Genomic DNA, 17,518 nt, shown 5'->3' with positions numbered 1-17,518 from the left:
TTTGTCTTTCAACTTAGTGTCCCCTAGGCTCTAGGGCTCTCCATAGGCGTGAGTGGGGCTAGTGGGAGTATACCTAGCCTAGTCGCGTGGCTACTCGCTCCACTAGCCCTAACAAAGTACATGGCAATGCAAAACAGATGTGCTAAGACTGTGAATGTGATGTCTGCTAAAAAGAGCTCTCTTTGTTGGGCTAAATGGAGTTTTTATAATTAAAGAGGTGTGTTTGGCCTTTTCAGTAGACCAGTACTGTGTTCGGAGAAGACATTGGGTGGCTGGAATGAGTGTATGAGAGTTTCCATAGCACTTTGATTCTTTTCAAGACCCAGCCAAGCTGAATGAGTCATCTGCTCGCTAACAAGGTAAATCACTTTAAGATACTGGGCCTCTGCACACATGCTCACGCCACACAAACACACATCATACTTCGACGCACACATTGCATGTACACATATGCAAATTTAAACACACACAGAAACGCACATCTCAAAGTAAGTTACACTCAACACACTGAGATGTTCCTATTTGGTAGTGGATGAGGTGTGTGCGACCCCAAATGTTCTAATCTGATCAGTAATGTGGATTACCACAACTCTGAATGCTCAAAGTACATTTGAAATGATCAATATGTCTGAAGCGTTTTCATTTCATTCAACAGAGTTTGATGATTGCATGGAGCATTTTGAACATTCAGGAATACCTCCAGATGTTTAGCATTTTGTGTCACTAACCATCACTCTTCTTTACTGGCGCCTATACAATCCAAGCTTTAAAAGGATTATTGTGATGTTTAACCAGATGCAGGCCAATGTTGACCGATGCACTGTTATAGACTACTCCTCAATGCAAGTGCTCACTTAGGGATACGTTTACAGACGTTTACATACCATAGAGCAGAAGGGAACTAATCTTTACCTATTAAAGTTGGATTATGTAACTTTTTTTTGGTCGACCTGACCAAATTCACATAGAAATGTGGGTTATAGATCTGTCATTTTCATTGAAAGCAAGTCTAAGAAGCGATAGATCTGTTCTATGTGCATATTTCTATGCTCCCTGTTAAGTTTAGTTTTTGCATCTTTTACTTTTCGGGTTTGTACACCAGATTCAAACAGCTGAAAATACAGTATTTTTGTTTCTGGAAAATATATTTCACAGCGGTTTAGATGGACAATGATTCTCTACACTATACTTGCTTGTTTTGTCACAAACTGAAATTTGGCAAACTATTAGAATTTTAGCAACCAGGAATGTTAAAGCTAACACTGCTCCTCCTCATAGGTGCCACACGGTCTGCTGTATTAGTTCCATAATGCTAACGTTAGCACCACTCCCCATCTATTCACATGGCACCACAGCAGAGCTTTCATTGTAACTCAATGCAGCTGCATGGGGTAATAGGCCTCAGATCAGTTAAGCTCTGATTCTGTTCAGTGGCGTTTCCAGAACATTTTGAATGGAGTGGCCAAGGTGGGACACAGACCCAGTTTAGGGGGACCATACCATTTTGAACCTGAATATTTTTTTACATGTAAAAAAAAAAAAAACTGTGCCCCTCTGTCTCATTATCTGTACCCATGTATCTGATGCTGTCTGGACATGTCATACTCTTTTTGGCAGAGGGGTGCTGTTTCCCTCGCACGGATGCTTTTTCCTGTGAAATGCTCGGTGCGTGTCATATCAGTATATTCAGAGTATTCAGAGAAGACCTATCAGATCTCAGAATTCCTGGGGGGGCTATTGGGGTGGCCCACCAGATTTCAGGGGGGGGGGGGGGGGGGGTTGCACACTGCTGGCTCTATTTGCTCTGTCAAAGCCGGTCACACACTTTTTGTTGTTCATCTACATGGAGCGTAGATTTCTACCTACTGAAACTTTACTGAAACTCGTGATACAGACTACTACATGTTTTTAAAAGACATTAAGAGGTGTAAGAATTGATATACATAGCTACATCATTTTCTGTGTACGTAACACTCCTGACAGTTGAAGAATTATAAAACGAGTGGTAAAAGACAAACTGGCTAACCTGTGTTCTCTAGTAATCTACCTTATCAGGGTGAGATAATCAAATCAAACAACAATGCTAACATGCTGAATGAAAGGGCAGCAGGCTTCTGACTCATGTCATGGTGAATCACTAATTAATCATTAAAAGTGGAACCAGGCCTGTGTCACTTACACACAGAGCCAGTGTTACAAAGAAGGCCTTGTCTGTGGGAGAGATGCTTTCTTTTCCTTATTGCTGGCCATGTGTTTGAATTGGGATATTATGGGAGGCACAAGCAGGGGCATGTTCAATAGACATGACAAGGGGGGAAAAAACATTTTTCTGTTTCAAAACATTTTGTACCTACTGAGCACGACCCATGTGTAGGATGTTTATGTGACACGAAATGGCCTCCTCTCCATATCCCCCCTCTCGCTGCTTGTCTATTTGAAACACAAAGGAAGATAGCAGTCTTGAGCACCATGATGTTGGTGGTGAAATACTAGGAATTCTTTTCCCATCTGCCCATATGGAGATGGTGAGTGGGTGGCTTCTGGCTATGGCTGGGTTGTTTTCCCCTTGTGAATTATCTCTCTTTCTCTCACACACACACGGAATGAAAACAATCCCTTCCCGTGTCTTTTTGATCCCAGAAGAGACCTGATCATGTGCCAGCCTGTACTTTCTATTTTGTATTATTTTTATTTGAATGTCAGATCTCCATGTTCTCTTAACAGTGCTTCTAAATGATGTGCACATTAACAAACTTTTTAGTTGAAAGAATACCATGACATACTTAAGCATTTTGTTGAATCAATACAGAAGTAACAGTTGAACCAATCCATGGTCTGAATACTGAACTTTAAATGCGAAACGTACATTTTTCATTTAATCAATGCTGTTTTCAGTCTTGGAAAAACTCTACTGCTATTTCTGGACCTTGTTTGCACTAAGACCCCATTATTCAACAGCCTTCCTTTTCCCCCTCTGTGTTCTCTGTATCATAAACTTACCACTTTGGGATTGGGAAAATGGGATTGGAAAGGATAGCTATTTAATAGAGATGGGAGCCCAAAGATGGGCTTTAGGGACGGAGGACCCCCCCCCCCTCGTTCATTTCCAACTTCCAAGGAACCCCACCAACACGTGTTCACACATGTCAGCCAGACGGGCGGGGTGTCGCTCCTTAGTAGCTCACCGTAACAGATCAATCAACAATTACAACTCTGTGCAGTGGAAGACTATAGTAACACCGGAGGGGGTGATTACGTTCTCATTCCTAACAGACCCCCTAATAGCACAGAGAGGCCAGAGGGCTTTTTGCACTGCCTGATTGACTGTGCGACTCCATTGAGATTTGTCCTTTCCCATTCGTGGGGTGATTTAGCATTGACCGCCTCACTACGGTGCACTGATAGGGAAATGGCTTTGTTTACAAGGTGGGGGAACTGGGGAAAGTAATTTACTGTGCGTAAAAAGAGTGAGAGTGGGGTGTTGGACTTGTAATCGAAATGTTGCCAGTTCGAATCACCGAGCTGACGAGGTAAAAATCTGTTGTTCTGCCCCTGAACAAGGCTGTTCCTAGGCCGTCATTGAAAATAAGAATTTGTTCTTAACTGACTTGCCTAGTTAAATGAAGGTAAAATAAAGAGTCAAAGTGGGTGTGGTAATATAGTGAGAGGACCAGAGGATGGGTGCACGCGCACACACAAACACACAGTATATAGGAGCGTTCATAGTTGTCTATATTCATGCCGCTGTAGTAGTTATGTGTAAAAAGTCATTTGGATGCGAACTATATGTATCCCTGGTTAAAGTAAAGTGTCTAGTATTGTTAGTTTCCAATGAAGTGTCTACGTTTTAAAATATGATATCAGGTGCATACAATGAATGATCTGTTTAACATCAACTTCATGGGAAACAGCCTTTAAGACTTTGGGGGTATTCTGCATGATGCATCTGTCATATTGTAGTAATTATAAGCTAGATTTTCCACCAGGAGCCTAGCAGGAAAGCTTTTCCAAATAGGCCTATAAAGGAAAATATGCTCAAAGTAAGCATTGGCAGTGAAAATTCTGTGTGTTTATCCATTCAATCCAAAATGTGGGGAAATGCCATACTTTAGGCCTGATGAGTAGGCCTCTGTTGTCATAGCAACGGCACAGCAAAACAGCCAGGATTGTGGGTTTTCCGTCGATTCTGCGTTTAAATTTTTTTTTTAGGCAGGCTAGCTCAATTCTCGTCAATGACGTGGACAAAGATAGCAGTGAGTCAGTGGAGGCTGAACCAACACATTCCTCTGTTTTATTATTCCTCCCCTTGCTCTCTCTCTCTCAAACACACACACACACACACACACTCACTAAACTCTTTCGGGAGTAGCTCTGCTGCTCTCTATGTATACTGGAAAACATGTAGAGACGGAGCTCTTTGCCCTTTTTAAAGTTGTGTGGGCTTTGATATAACACTGTTGTCACAACAACAATCTCTTGTAGACAAATTCTGGTGGACAGATGAAACGGCGTGGATCTGTCAAGGATCACATAATTATTTGATTACCAGCAGCAGTAGTTACTGGTTTTAGGTATTCATCGTTGATTACTTGGACGAATCAGGATTGGGTGAAGGCGGTGCTTAAACTGGTGCGGTCGCCTTTCAAGCCCATGTGCCGATGATAAATGGTTTCCACTAGATTCCACAGCTACAAAGTCAAAATTGTCTGTAATTAAAAATAATCTAAACTAAAATGTGCATTTTGGCCATGAGAAACACTATGGCAATTAGAAGGGAGGGGTTTGGCCAAGAGTTTCTGAGGGAGGAGCTTTTGCTTCCTTTGCACAAAGGTAATCACATTTTGTTAACGCCATTCCCTCCAGATGTTAAAAAGTAATTGACAGACTTACGAAAGACAATTTTACTTCTGGGTAACCGAGATGATCACAAGATTAATGTGCACAGGAGAAAGTCGGGCTACAGTGTGTTCGAAGCATAATCGCTTATCTAAATCAGACTGTTAACTGTAGGCTTCCTTAACTCCTTTTCTTTACATGGTTTCTAGATGCCTGGATCAATGGCCTATGAGTAATTGTGAAAATTGAACACCTCACACCCTATATGCTATAAATACAGTACACTGGTTTGGTTCTTTATCTCCTAAAAAACTGTCCACATCCAACACATGCTGTTTATAAAAACAGACTTCCATTCACACCGGTTTCTGAGGTGTGGTCCAAGTTTGGATTCAAATGTAAACTTAACTCAAAGTTCATTTTGCTCTACAAATGTATTTAGTTTGCACACACACATTCTCGCCCATTCACGCTCAGGCATGATGTCCTCCCATTGTTTACAGGGCATGCAATTCCATTAGGTTGACATCCTGGAGCAAACAAACGCATTGCAGGCTTACTGGCAGTCTTCGATAAACAGGCATCTGTATCCTCAACACTAGAGAGGATCAACAATGCCATTCATTATCACCTATATCCTCAGCACTACAGCTGATGAACAAAGTTACTGACACACATCACATCCAATATTGCCATACTCAGGTCATTCACATTCTATGTCATCACAGCCAGGCCTCCTGTATTACTATGACTTATATCATCTTCTTAAAGCTATTCGATTACATTTTTTTATTTAACCTTTATTTAACTAGGCAAGTCAGTTAAGAACAAATTCGTATTTATAGTGACAGCCATAACCCGGACAATGCTGGACCAATTGTTCGCTGCCCTATGGGACTCCCAATCACGGCCGGTTGTGATACAGCCTGGAACTGAACCAGAGTCTGTAGTGATGCCTCTAGCGCTGAGATGCAGTGCCTTAGACCGCTGTTCCACTCTGGAGCGACCAGCCATTCACATTAGAGGTCGACCGATTATGATTTTTCAACGCCGATACCGATTTATTGGAGGACCCAAAAAAAGCCCATACCGATTAATCGGCTGATTTTTTTTTTTATACATTTTTTTTATTTATATGACAATTACAACAATACTCAATGAACACTTTTATTTTAGCTTAATATAATACAGAAATAAAATCTATTTAGTCTCAAATAAATAATGAAACATGCTCAATTTGGTTTAAATAATGCAAAAACTGTGTTGGAGAAGAAAGTAAAAGGGCAATATGTGCCATGTAAAAACGCTAACGGTGAAGTTCCTTGCTCAGAACATGTGAAAGCTGGTGGTTCAATATTCCCAGTAAAGAAATATTAGGTTGCAGGTATTATAGGAATTATGATGTGTTGACTATTTCTCTCTATACCATTTGTATTTTATATACCTTTGACTATTGGATGTTCTAATAGGCACTTTAGTATTGCCAGCCTAATCTCAGGAGTTGATAAGGCTTGAAGTCATAAACAGCCCTGTGATCAAGCATTGCTAAGAGCTGCTGGCAAACACAGTAAAGTTTGAATGAATGCTTACGAGCCTGCTGCTGCCTACCACCACTCAGTCAGACTGCTCTATCAAATCATAGACTTAATCATAATATAATAAACACAAATACGAGCCTTTAGTCATTAATATGGTCAAATCTGGAAACTATCATTTTGAAAACAAAACGTTTATTCTTTCAGTGAAATACGGAGCGTTCTGTACTTTATCGAACGGGTGGCATCCATAAGTCTAAATATTCCTGTTACATTGCACAACCTTCAATGTTATGTCATAATTATGTAAAATTCGGACAAATTAGTTCGCAATGAGCCAAACTGTTGCATATACCCTGACTCTGCTTGCAATGAATGCAAGAGAAGTGACACCATTTTCCTAGTTATTATTGCCTCCTAACATGAATTTCTTTCAACTAAATATGCAGGTTTAAAAAAAATATACTTATGTATTGATTTTAAGAAAGGCGAAAGATGTTTATGGTTGGGTACATTCGTGCAACGATTGTGCTTTTTTTGCAAGTGCGCCTTTGTTAAATCATCACCCGTTTGGCAAAGTAGGCTGTGATTCGATGATAAATTAACAGGCACCGCATTGATTATATGCAACGCAGGACGAGCTAGTTAACCTAGTAATATCATCAAATATGTGTAGTTAAATATTGATTATGTTAAGATTGATTGTTTTTTTAAAGATAATGCTAGCTAACAACTTACCTTGGCTCCTTGCTGTACTCGCGTATCAGGTGGTCAGCCTGCCATGCAGTTTCCTTGTGGAATGCAATGTAATCGGCCATAATTGGCATCCAAAAATGGCGATTACCGATTGTTATGACAACTTATAATCGGCCCCAATTAATCGGCCATGCTGATTAATCGGTCAACCTCTAATTCACATGAGATAATATCATATACATGCTTATTATATACATTCTATATCACCATAGATTCAGTACCAGAGCTGATCCACATAGCCCATTTAGTCATAATAAGTCGCCCACCACCCACACACAAGCTACAGTTCTGGAGGCATTAATGTAGCCCCAGCACGAAATGTTTCCATGTCTTATTTAAACACTGAATGTCTGGATGTCTGAATGTCAAGTGCTTTACTGTTCCAACTCAGTGTGCAAGTTGGGCTAAACACACATGCAGACACACTCACACCTCATAACACAGGACTAACAGCCCTACGTTGGGTTATTCTGGGTTCTCCTATGTCTATTATATTTGAATGACTATTATAAAATATTCCACACAAACAGCACCCTCCCAACCACTGGAACAGTGAGAACTTCATTAGAGCCACAGTTAAACGTAACAAATATTGTTGAACATAGTTGTAAAAATGACAACAGTACAATAACTGCTGTTTCATTTGCTCCCAGTTACTAAAGCTGTCCTTCTTGATTCGCTTGTTTTTGGTTGAGAGGTTGCTATTTAGTGGGACATGTCTTCACACTACCTTGTCTCATGCCCTCCAAGTACCTGGGTGTATGAGGGCCTGTGTATGTGTGCGCGTCTGTGACATAAGAGCTAAGCCTAGCTAAAACAGTGACTCTTGTTGCAGTTCAGTAGAAATATTTCAGCACAGGAGCCGACCGGAAATAATTCCTTTCTTCTTAGCCCACTCTCCAGGAAAAAAAACAACCTTCCATCTCTCCCTGCCTGGCCGTGTCCGGCTACAGTACCAGCACATTCCTCACATGACTCCTTGTTCACATCCCACTGAGCTCTCCTGTGTGTCGCTGTCAGTCAGGCTTATCAGTACAAGCTGTTAGACTGATCCCCTCCATCCACACAGGTGGAAAATACGCTAATTATGACCCCAGTGTCTGTCAAAGTCTAATGAGTAGAGCCCAATCAAATCTAGACAGGGGTAGAGTTTCCTTAAGCCTCTACAAATCAAGGATACTGGTTGAATTAATTCAGATCAGACTAGGCAGTCTACTGCCACATATATTGCTAAGCTAATTTTGATTTAAAAATGCAGACAATGTTTTTAATGGACCCGTTTCTACAGACTAATGCCTCAGTACACTTTAATTGCTGGATCTTGTCCATTATCACTGTAATATCGTATGGGTGTTTGTGTTCCTGTGCACGAAGGATGATGTGTTGGCTCTTTGTTTTCATGCAAGTGTGGGTGGCGGTGATGGTGCCGGTAAATGCAGTTGGATGCCACCTATTAGTCCGTCAATCACTCAACCTGCTGAACAGGAGTGCTCTCTGGGCCTTTGTGAAATCTGAGATGGGACGAGGGCTACTCGGTGTGTGCCAGAGTATATTTCTACTCCATTGTAGACTGTGTGTTCTGGTGCGGGTGTAGGTTATACGGGCGTGTACATATGGTTCCGATTTTGTGTGTGTCTTTTTATTGAATTCATGCATACATTTGGAAGTAGAGAGGGTTGTTGTAGGCTGGCAGTGGCTGGGGGAGCATGAGGGCTGAGTGGTGGGTTAGTGGTCTGGAAGCCATCTCCCAAGCAGATGGGCGTCATTAGTGACCATGAACATTGAACTGCAGTGGCCAAATGTAATAACGGGGAATCTATTTCCTGCTCGGCTTTCACTGAGCGCTAGCCAAACTGGTATGAAGCTCAAGCTACCACTTCCCCATCCTCTTCTGTTTGGCTATATAGTTTTTCCCGGTCTGTGTCCAAGTTTCAGTTGTTTTACCACTACTGCGAATTGATGCCTGCTTTAGAGGTCCGACACACAAAACACGCATCTGCAAACAAATGTGAACGTTTTTGATTTAGGCCGTAGCTGCGGTCCGACTACTCCAGCGACTCGTGCTCGTTGTAATAAAGTTAGATCAAAGCTGAATCAATTTCTGCAAGATCACATAATGATAGTATTCGACATAACTGAATATAATAGCATAGTATAACGTTACTGTAAGGACAAAACACCACCGCATTTTTCTCTCGTGGCCTAAACGTGAGAAATGCACAAGCAGGCTATGCTACAGTTTAACACCATCTGCTCTCAAATCTGCTCACTGTTTATAATTCAAAACAACACTGTAGACAACTTCGTAACTCAAGATCTAATTGCATATCCCCTTGAAATGGGAGGGTAGCCTAGCATTGGGCATTGGGCCAGGTAACCGAAAGGTAGCTGGTTGAAATCCCTGAGCTGAATAGGTGAAAAATCTGTTGATGTGCCTTTGAGCAAGGCACTTAACCCTATAAATGCTCCTGTAAATCACTCTGGACAAGAGTGTCTGCTAAATGACTCAAATGTAACTGATTGAGCTCATGGTTGGAATGCAGATGCTGCATGGGCGTTTCACCATTAACACTTATCAGAATTATCATGTGAAGGGAAGGAGACCACAAACATGTGTGAGTAAAGAAACGCATGTGCTGAAGCTTCAGGACCTTTTAGTCCAGGAAAAAGTTGGATCTGCAACCAGTGTTTGATTTAACTGAGATTCCCTCAGGAGTGCCTATGTTGGCCTTAATTTAGAACACGGTGAGCTTGATTCAATTTTGTTCCTGTCAATGAATTTATTCAATATGATGGGAGTTCAGTTAAGGACAGCTCAAGGCTTTCATGAGTCTTTCACAGGTAGTGAGTATGTTATCCCAGAATCGGAACCTATGTGGATCATGTTTGTCAATGGGAAGTTTATGTACAGAGGTTACTAAACAATTTGACTCTTTTTTTTGTATGAGCCTAAATGCATAATAGCTTTTATGTTTATACTGCTTTAGACAGAAGTTGCTCAAACACTGACCTTGTTAGTGAAACAGGAAACTGATGTATTTGTCTACCTGTCTGAACAGAAATGGGAAGAAGGAGTCAGACCTGGAGGCAGCTCTGGCCCGGCTGAGGGATCTAGAGGCTCTGTTGAACTCTAAAGATGCCTCTCTGTCCACCGCCCTGGGGGAGAAACGCTCTCTAGATGCTGAGGTCAGGGACCTGAAGGCCCAGCTAGCCAAGGTAAGAGACCAGGCCTAATGGATAGCTTTGACAACTCTGAAACCTACACATACTATGTACTCTCTCCTCAGGTACAGGGTTCAAACTGCATATGATTGCTAAATATATATTTTTTTAAATCTTCCAGTGTGTATATAAAGAAAAAATATTGACTTACTTTTAAAGAACTGTCAATTGTGAATATGACTTTTGGGGCTAGTGCTGGGTCAGGGTCAGTGCATCACCGTGGATCGTTCTCAATGAACTCCGAAATGAATAATATTCCTACGCCACCTTCTGGTCACATCGGTGAACTATAGTTTCACCCAGTCATGTATTGACATGTTACAAGCAGCTCCTCTATTCCTCCTCACCAAAGCGATTTTGATAACTAGACAGTTGATTTCAGATCAACAAATTAGTCACATTTGATCTAATCTAACAGAACCCCAAAGTTAAACATCAAACTTTAAACTCTGTCCCTTTAGCTGGAGACCGGTCTGAGCGACGCTAAGAAGCAGCTTCAGGATGAGATGCTGAGGAGAGTGGACGCTGAGAACCGCCTGCAGACCATCAAGGAAGAACTGCAGTTCCAGAAGAACATCTACGGAGAGGTGAGACACTCCCTCTTTTATCTCTCCTTTTCTCCCTTGACCCTTCACTCTCTCTTTTTACCTCAGACTTGATTTTATTCTCTCTTCCTTTTTTCCCTCTGATCTGCTCCTCATCTCTCACTCTTTTTCTCTCCCTTCTTTTGTTTCCTCTTCTGTCCTCTTCACTAGCCTTGTAAACCAGACTGATGGAACCCTGAGATCAGTCTGTTTTATGAGGTTACTCCTTCACCCCCTCTTCCATAGCTCAAGTATGCCTGTACCATCTATCTCCCTGTAGGAGCTGAGGGAGTCCAAGCGCAGGCACGAGTCTCGCATGGTGGAGATTGACAGTGCAGGAACAAAGCAGGATTACGAGAGTAAGCTGGCCGAGGCCCTGATAGAGCTGAGAGCCCAGCACGAGGAGCAGGTCCGCATCTACAAGGAGGAGATCGAGAAGACCTACACCTCCAAGGTAGGGAGCACAACCCACAGGTCCACACTGCCAGCTCAAACGTGGACTAGAAGAAAATCAGTTCAAAACGGAAGTGTTATTTCATTTCACTAAGCTGTCCTTCCAGTTGAAATCAGTAGTGTTATTTCATTTCACTAAGCTGTCCATCCAGTTGAAATCAGTAGTGTTATTTCACTAAGCTGTCCATCCAGTTGAAATCAGTAGTACTGTCCATGCATCATTCAATATCTTTTCACTGGCCCAGTGCCAAACTAGCACAGACACATACCGCATATGGTTTCGTTCTGACCCTGTGTGTGTCTCAGCTGGAGAACGCCCGTCACTCTGCAGACAGGAACAGTACCCTGGTGGGGGCGGCCCACGAGGAGCTGCAGCAGACTCGCGTGCGGATGGAGGGCATGTCCTCTCAGCTCAGCCAGCTGCAGAAACGGGTACGGCTGCACCCTGTCCACCTGTCAATCACAGAAGCCTCTTACCGTGTATCTCCATACTGTGGAGCTCTGACAGCTGTAATCTTAGCTCTAGTGTTGGCTCTAATACAACGTATTAGCACAGTTCATCTCATCAAATATGGCCCTTTGGTTGGTCTAACCGGCGTATCAACCCTCTGTGTGTTAGCTGGCGGCGAGTGAGGCCAGGGTGCGTGAGCTGGAGGAGTCTCTGGCCCGGGAGCGGGACATGATGCGCCGGCGCCTGGAGGACAAGGAGAGGGAGATGGGGGACATGCGCATGCGGATGCAGCAACAGCTGGATGAATACCAGGAGCTGCTGGACATCAAACTGGCCCTGGACATGGAGATCAGCGCCTACCGTAAACTGCTGGAGGGAGAGGAGGAGAGGTGAGGAGACATGACAGATATGCACAATGCACATCATGTGTACACACACACTGAAAGCCACTCACAGACTTAACTAAATGAACTCATGTAACCTACACAACCCCACTAGATTAGTATCAACAATCTTATTCTCTGCCCCCCCTCCAGACTGCGTCTGTCCCCCAGCCCTCCCCCAACCCGAGTCACCGTGTCCCGTACCACCGGCTCGGGCTCAGGACACACACTTACCACCCGTACCTCGGGCTCAGGACACACACTTACCACCCGTACCTCGGGCTCAGGACACAGCCACAGCGGCCGCATGATCCAGTCCACCAGTGGCAGCCGCAACTCCTCAGGCACGGCCAGCGCCAAGAAGAGGCGTCTCAATGACAACGACAGTGAGACCTCCAGCCTGGCGGGGGGTGCCGTGACGCGTACACGCATCGCCCAGCAGGCCTCCGCGAGCGGCCGCGTCACCGTGGACGAGGTGGACCTGGAGGGGAAGTTCGTCCGCCTCAGCAACAAGGCCAACGAGGTATGGAGTTCATCTGTCAGCTTGACATACAATGGGTGCTTTCTGCTACGATGCGTCGCAGGCTTTCTGTTATGATCAAAAGCTACTGTCGTAAAAACACCATGTTGGGTGATGTTGTAAAAGGACTCTCTCTTTTCTACTTAGTGATTTTAGTTGGCTGAAACAGACGATGCTTATCTGTTTTCCTTCAGGACCAGCTCCTGGGCCACTGGCAGGTGAAGAGACAGGTGGGCAGCAGCACCCCCATCGTCTACAAGTTCCCCCCCAAGTTCAACCTCAAGGCAGGACAGACCGTCACAGTGAGTAAAACCTTTGTCATGTCTGCACTGTCAACAACTATGTTTGTGTTCAGTTTTTAGTCACCATGTTGAGAGAAGTGTGTATTCTAACAGTGATCAGCATGTTTGTCACAATGTGGGCCACTGTGTAAAGTATCTATAGTATGTGATCAGGTCATAACAGACATTCCTGTACCTCTTCCCTCTGTAGATTTGGGCTTCAGGAGCAGGCGGCACCCACAACTCCCCCTCAGACCTGGTGTGGAAGACCCAGAGCTCATGGGGCAGCGGAGACCTGTTCCAAACCACCCTGATCAGCGCCAATGGGGAGGTGAGACACACACACACACACACACGTAACATGTTTGTAGTTGTACCTTCCCATTGTCCCTTTGACTGTTCAGTTTTGCTCTTGGCAACATCATCCCACTCCCTACATATTTGAATGCATGTGAGATTAGGTAAATTACCTTACTCACGGCATAGCCGGTTGACAAATGGACTGTTCTGCGCCTCTTTCCCACAGGAAATGGCACAGAGGAAAGTTACACGCACCCTGTTCCAGGAAGATGATGACGATGACGTGAGTCTCACTGTTTATGAAAGCCGCAGGCTCAGGATAAATAAAGTACTCATACTATACTTGCACTGTGAGGAAGGCTATTGAGCCAAAATGTTGTTCATAATCCCCTGTTTCAGATGAAAATAGGTTAATTAATGCAGAGTACTTATTTAGTCACCGAACAAGGCCAGGGGGGTGCGACACTTAAAACCTTCTCTAAAGGGACAAGAAAAATGGAAAGACTTTTATTTAACTTCACTGAGTCCCAGGGCTCAACAATTGTAGGAGCCACAGTGGCTACAGTTGGTATTTACCAGTAATGTTGGAACCTTCTGTTCTGTCTCCCTCTGCAGGGAAACCACAGTGTGTGCGGTGTGGACAGTGAGTACAACCTGCGGAGCCGCACGGTGGTCTGTGGCTCGTGTGGCCAGCCGTCTGATAAGAGCTGTGCCACCTCAGGGGTGTCCAGCGGCTCCTGCTCCGTCAGCAGTGGAGGAGGTCTGCCTGAGGGCCTGATGTCTCCTCTCTTCATAATGGGCAGCAACTCACCCAGACAGGTACTGTAGGACTCCATCTTTTTGATCATGTATCATGTGTATTGTTTTAACACACATTTTAAGACCCTTAACACACACTCTTTCTGTGTCAAAGCACAAACACCCCTCATTCTCTGACTCTGAATCATGCACACAGCAACACATATCCCAGTTTTCCTGTTTCTCCTGCTGTTATGACAACATCCCCTTCCCGGCTCCTTCGCTTCCTCTAACCCCCCCTATGTCACTTCCTGTCTTTCTCAGGGAGGTCCCAGACCGGAGAACTGCTCCATCATGTAAAGCCAGACAGGCACCACCTTACCTAAGACATCAACCTCCCATACATGGATGGGAGATGCTTTCTTACTCTTTATTTCCTTTGTTTCATATATGATCTGTCTTATTTTGTATGCCATAATCGGCAGGTTAGATTGACTTTGGTGTTTGGAGAAGGGCTTAGGAGCTGAGTATTCACTTCAGATATGAGCTTGTATATTGTAGGTATATTGCATGTGCACTGGGCAGATACTTCCACTGTTTTGGGCCATATCTAGGGAGAGAGGACCAGAAAGCACCTTTACCATTACAGTGGACTTTGATCCATAGTGGGCTTTCGCGTCTCATGTCTAAGCTGTCAACAGTAAACACGCACAGCCGCAAATCCTGTTATGAATCTGTGGACATGAGGGCTGGAATCAGGGTTCTCTGCCCTGTAATTCCACATACACTACCATAGAATGTCCTAAATGTCACTAAATAGAGATGGAGTTAACCCTCTGACTCCTGGAGGATTATGGGGTTTTGTATTAGACTGAGCGATGGGATTGGTCATTCTAAAGCCATAGTTACAAAGAGGAGCTCAAACTTGACACTGCCATCAAGGTGTTTATATTTCTGAACACAAGACAGTAGTTTTTTGTGGAATGACATCTAAATTATTACTCATGAATCAGTCAGACTACTATGGTGATATGGATATAGGTTCCAAATTGTGACTTGTTTTCACAGGCTTGTAGTTGTTAAAGAAAGGATACCAAAACGAGATGAGCACACAGATATGGGGAAGACAAAGTAGTACTGTATTGTAAGGTCTTGACATGACTGACCTCTAGAAATAGTTTCCTCTTAGAGGATTACCTCTAATGTTGTCTGACTTGACCTCTGACCTCACCTTTGTCTTGTATGAAAAAACAACAGTTACTGTAAGGGCAACTCATCAGATCTAGACATGCATATGATTTCTAGGGACTTTTTTTGCTGCATTTTGAGTCTGAGATAATTGCCAGATGGATTATAGTAATGTTACTGTAACATTCTATTATGGTTTTGCATTTTTAGGGTTGAGGGAATGTGGCAGCTTGAGAAATAGATGTTCTGGTTTGTCAGACTCTAAAGACAGAACTTGTCTGAGTTGGAAGTGTGTTGATTTAAATGAAAGTACAATACTTACCTTCTCATGACAGCATTGCAACAATGTGTACATTCTGTACCTTTGTATCAGGTGTAAGTGTCAGAAAGAATGGGTACAGATAGTTAAAGATAGTAAGCATGAGCCTGAATGGCCCATAGGGGTAGTTGGACTATATGGTATTATCTGGCCAAAAGTTTACTTTATTAATGAACTACACAGTATGTTGGTGACATATTTTCAGTGTAATCAATTACTGTGTTTACATTTAAATGGTGCATAAGAACTCGCTTTGACAAGGTCAGAAAGAGTATTTACTTGAGAAGGAAACCTAAATGAGACTTAAAACATCAATTCCTCATGATATGATGCCAATCCTCTGTATTCTTGTATTGTAGTCTTGAGACTATTGTCCTCTCTCCCACTAAAGGATTATAATGGCTGTGTTTTTCTGAGCTTAGTGGCTTTGCTTTTGGGTATTTTTTGGGGGGGTGGGGGGGCTTCTTATTTCTTTACAACTATGTCAAAAATGAGCTATAATCATCTACAAAGCTTTATCCACTTCATATTAGCGGCATGTACTAGTCTGGCAGCTTTTTTTATAGGATGTATAAGCAGTAAAGATTTTCTGAGAATACTTGATAGTTTTTGCAACATTGTGTTTTTTTTGTACTTCATACACATTTCTGTCACTACCAAATAGGAGAAAAGGTGCTTATTCTCACTGTTAACCGAAAAACCTTAGAGAAGCTCAAACTGTCCAAGTAAAAAATTATTATTACTTTTGTCACTTTCAGTATTTCTTTTCTCATCATGTCTCAAGTGCCTTATTGATACCGGCTAGTGATCATTGAAAATTGTATTATTTTTGCATTATGAAGTGTCAATTCCAAAGATATGCGGTATTGTCTTTAAAGACAATGGAAATTATAGATTTACAGAGTATGTTGGCTATACTTGCATATTTGTACAGAAATTGTCCTGGTACATAATGCTCAATTGAATTTGTAAGAAATGATTATGCCTAATATGGAAAATCCATGCAATCCATGTAGAATGTAGTAGTGATTTACCATTTTTCTCCTTTTATGTTCGAGACCAGTAAAATTATTTTCCCAACACATGCTGTCTTGTGGTTGACTTCTTAATAAAATTGTATCTGTGGATTGATGTGTGATATTAGATTTCAAGTAGCTACCTGAGTACAAAATACTTCTAAACAAGTGTATACAATGTTCTGCCATTTTATGTACATTATATACAACATATTGCATGATTACATTGAAAAACATTGAGGAGCTAGCTGTACAAACATGCTCTGGATTTCTCCGAATTGGAAGCTGACATTCTATGGAATATAGGGGAGGGGAAAAGGGGTTTGAGAGGACATTGTACTGAACTACTGACATCATGGAGATATAAAAATGTCTTTCGATTGCTGTCCCGGTTTATGCAATTCTGGTCAAAAGGCTTGTATGCCAAAGCATGTGCTCTAAGCCAAGTCCCTTCATCTGCAGTATGAAAATAACATTTGAAGGAATCCCAAGTTTGGTCAAACTCAAATGTATGCATGTATGCCCTCAGACTGATATTGGAATCATCAAAGCCTATCCCTGCAAGCCTTGGCCCTCGAGTCTGGATCACAAGTGTTTAACGGTGGGGGAAATGCCACTTTAATCCACCAGGGGGCAGTGTTACTGTGTAAACCCACTGTCAGGTTGCCCTGACTGTCACTGGTGCAACTGACTGTTTTGTAGCCTTGAATAACCCCAAGACAATTTCCTACCAATGTTTTTGAATGGCAGTAAAGTTTTTCTTCTGATTGTGATGTTCAGAGTAGGGCTGGTGTCATTGGGGCAGTCTCCTGCATGTGGGAGAGGGTGGGCGGCGGACAGGTGGCAGGTCATAGTGTCCTGGGATGTGGCTGTTCACAGGTAGGTCATAGTGATTCTGGGGCTCCTGCTCTGGGACCTGGCCAAGGGAACTGCGCT

The 17,518-nt window shown here is 42.9% G+C and overlaps 2 protein-coding genes across 7 annotated transcripts in view; one reads left to right on the top strand and one right to left on the bottom strand.

The window, feature by feature from the left end:
- The window catches only part of LOC109908687 (lamin-A), a 27,602-nt gene extending 10,909 nt beyond the window's left edge, over positions 1 to 16,693 (top strand). For 2 of the 3 annotated variants that reach the window (XM_020507342.2, XM_031789774.1), the window contains 11 exons: positions 10,187 to 10,343; positions 10,811 to 10,936; positions 11,214 to 11,387; positions 11,693 to 11,818; positions 12,006 to 12,226; positions 12,374 to 12,743; positions 12,935 to 13,042; positions 13,233 to 13,352; positions 13,548 to 13,604; positions 13,937 to 14,140; positions 14,384 to 16,650. In XM_020507342.2, coding sequence (XP_020362931.1) covers positions 10,187 to 10,343; positions 10,811 to 10,936; positions 11,214 to 11,387; positions 11,693 to 11,818; positions 12,006 to 12,226; positions 12,374 to 12,743; positions 12,935 to 13,042; positions 13,233 to 13,352; positions 13,548 to 13,604; positions 13,937 to 14,140; positions 14,384 to 14,419 — 1,699 coding nt within the window. In that variant the 3' untranslated portion in view covers positions 14,420 to 16,650. Of the gene's footprint in view, positions 1 to 10,186; positions 10,344 to 10,810; positions 10,937 to 11,213; positions 11,388 to 11,692; positions 11,819 to 12,005; positions 12,227 to 12,373; positions 12,744 to 12,934; positions 13,043 to 13,232; positions 13,353 to 13,547; positions 13,605 to 13,936; positions 14,141 to 14,383 lie in introns of all 3 variants that reach the window. The other variant, XM_031789780.1, reaches the window with a different exon arrangement.
- LOC109903658 (platelet endothelial aggregation receptor 1) overlaps positions 15,385 to 17,518 on the bottom strand; it is a 33,852-nt gene continuing 31,718 nt past the window's right edge. For all 4 annotated transcript variants that reach the window (XM_031789751.1, XM_031789758.1, XM_031789761.1 and 1 more), the window contains one exon: positions 15,385 to 17,518. In XM_031789751.1, coding sequence (XP_031645611.1) covers positions 17,376 to 17,518 — 143 coding nt within the window. In that variant the 3' untranslated portion in view covers positions 15,385 to 17,375.

Source organism: Oncorhynchus kisutch, linkage group LG2, assembly GCF_002021735.2.
Source record: "Oncorhynchus kisutch isolate 150728-3 linkage group LG2, Okis_V2, whole genome shotgun sequence".
Taxonomy (NCBI): Eukaryota; Metazoa; Chordata; class Actinopteri; order Salmoniformes; family Salmonidae; genus Oncorhynchus; species Oncorhynchus kisutch.
Note: the sequence above shows the minus strand (reverse complement) of the source record. Positions and strands in the feature narration are given on the sequence as shown.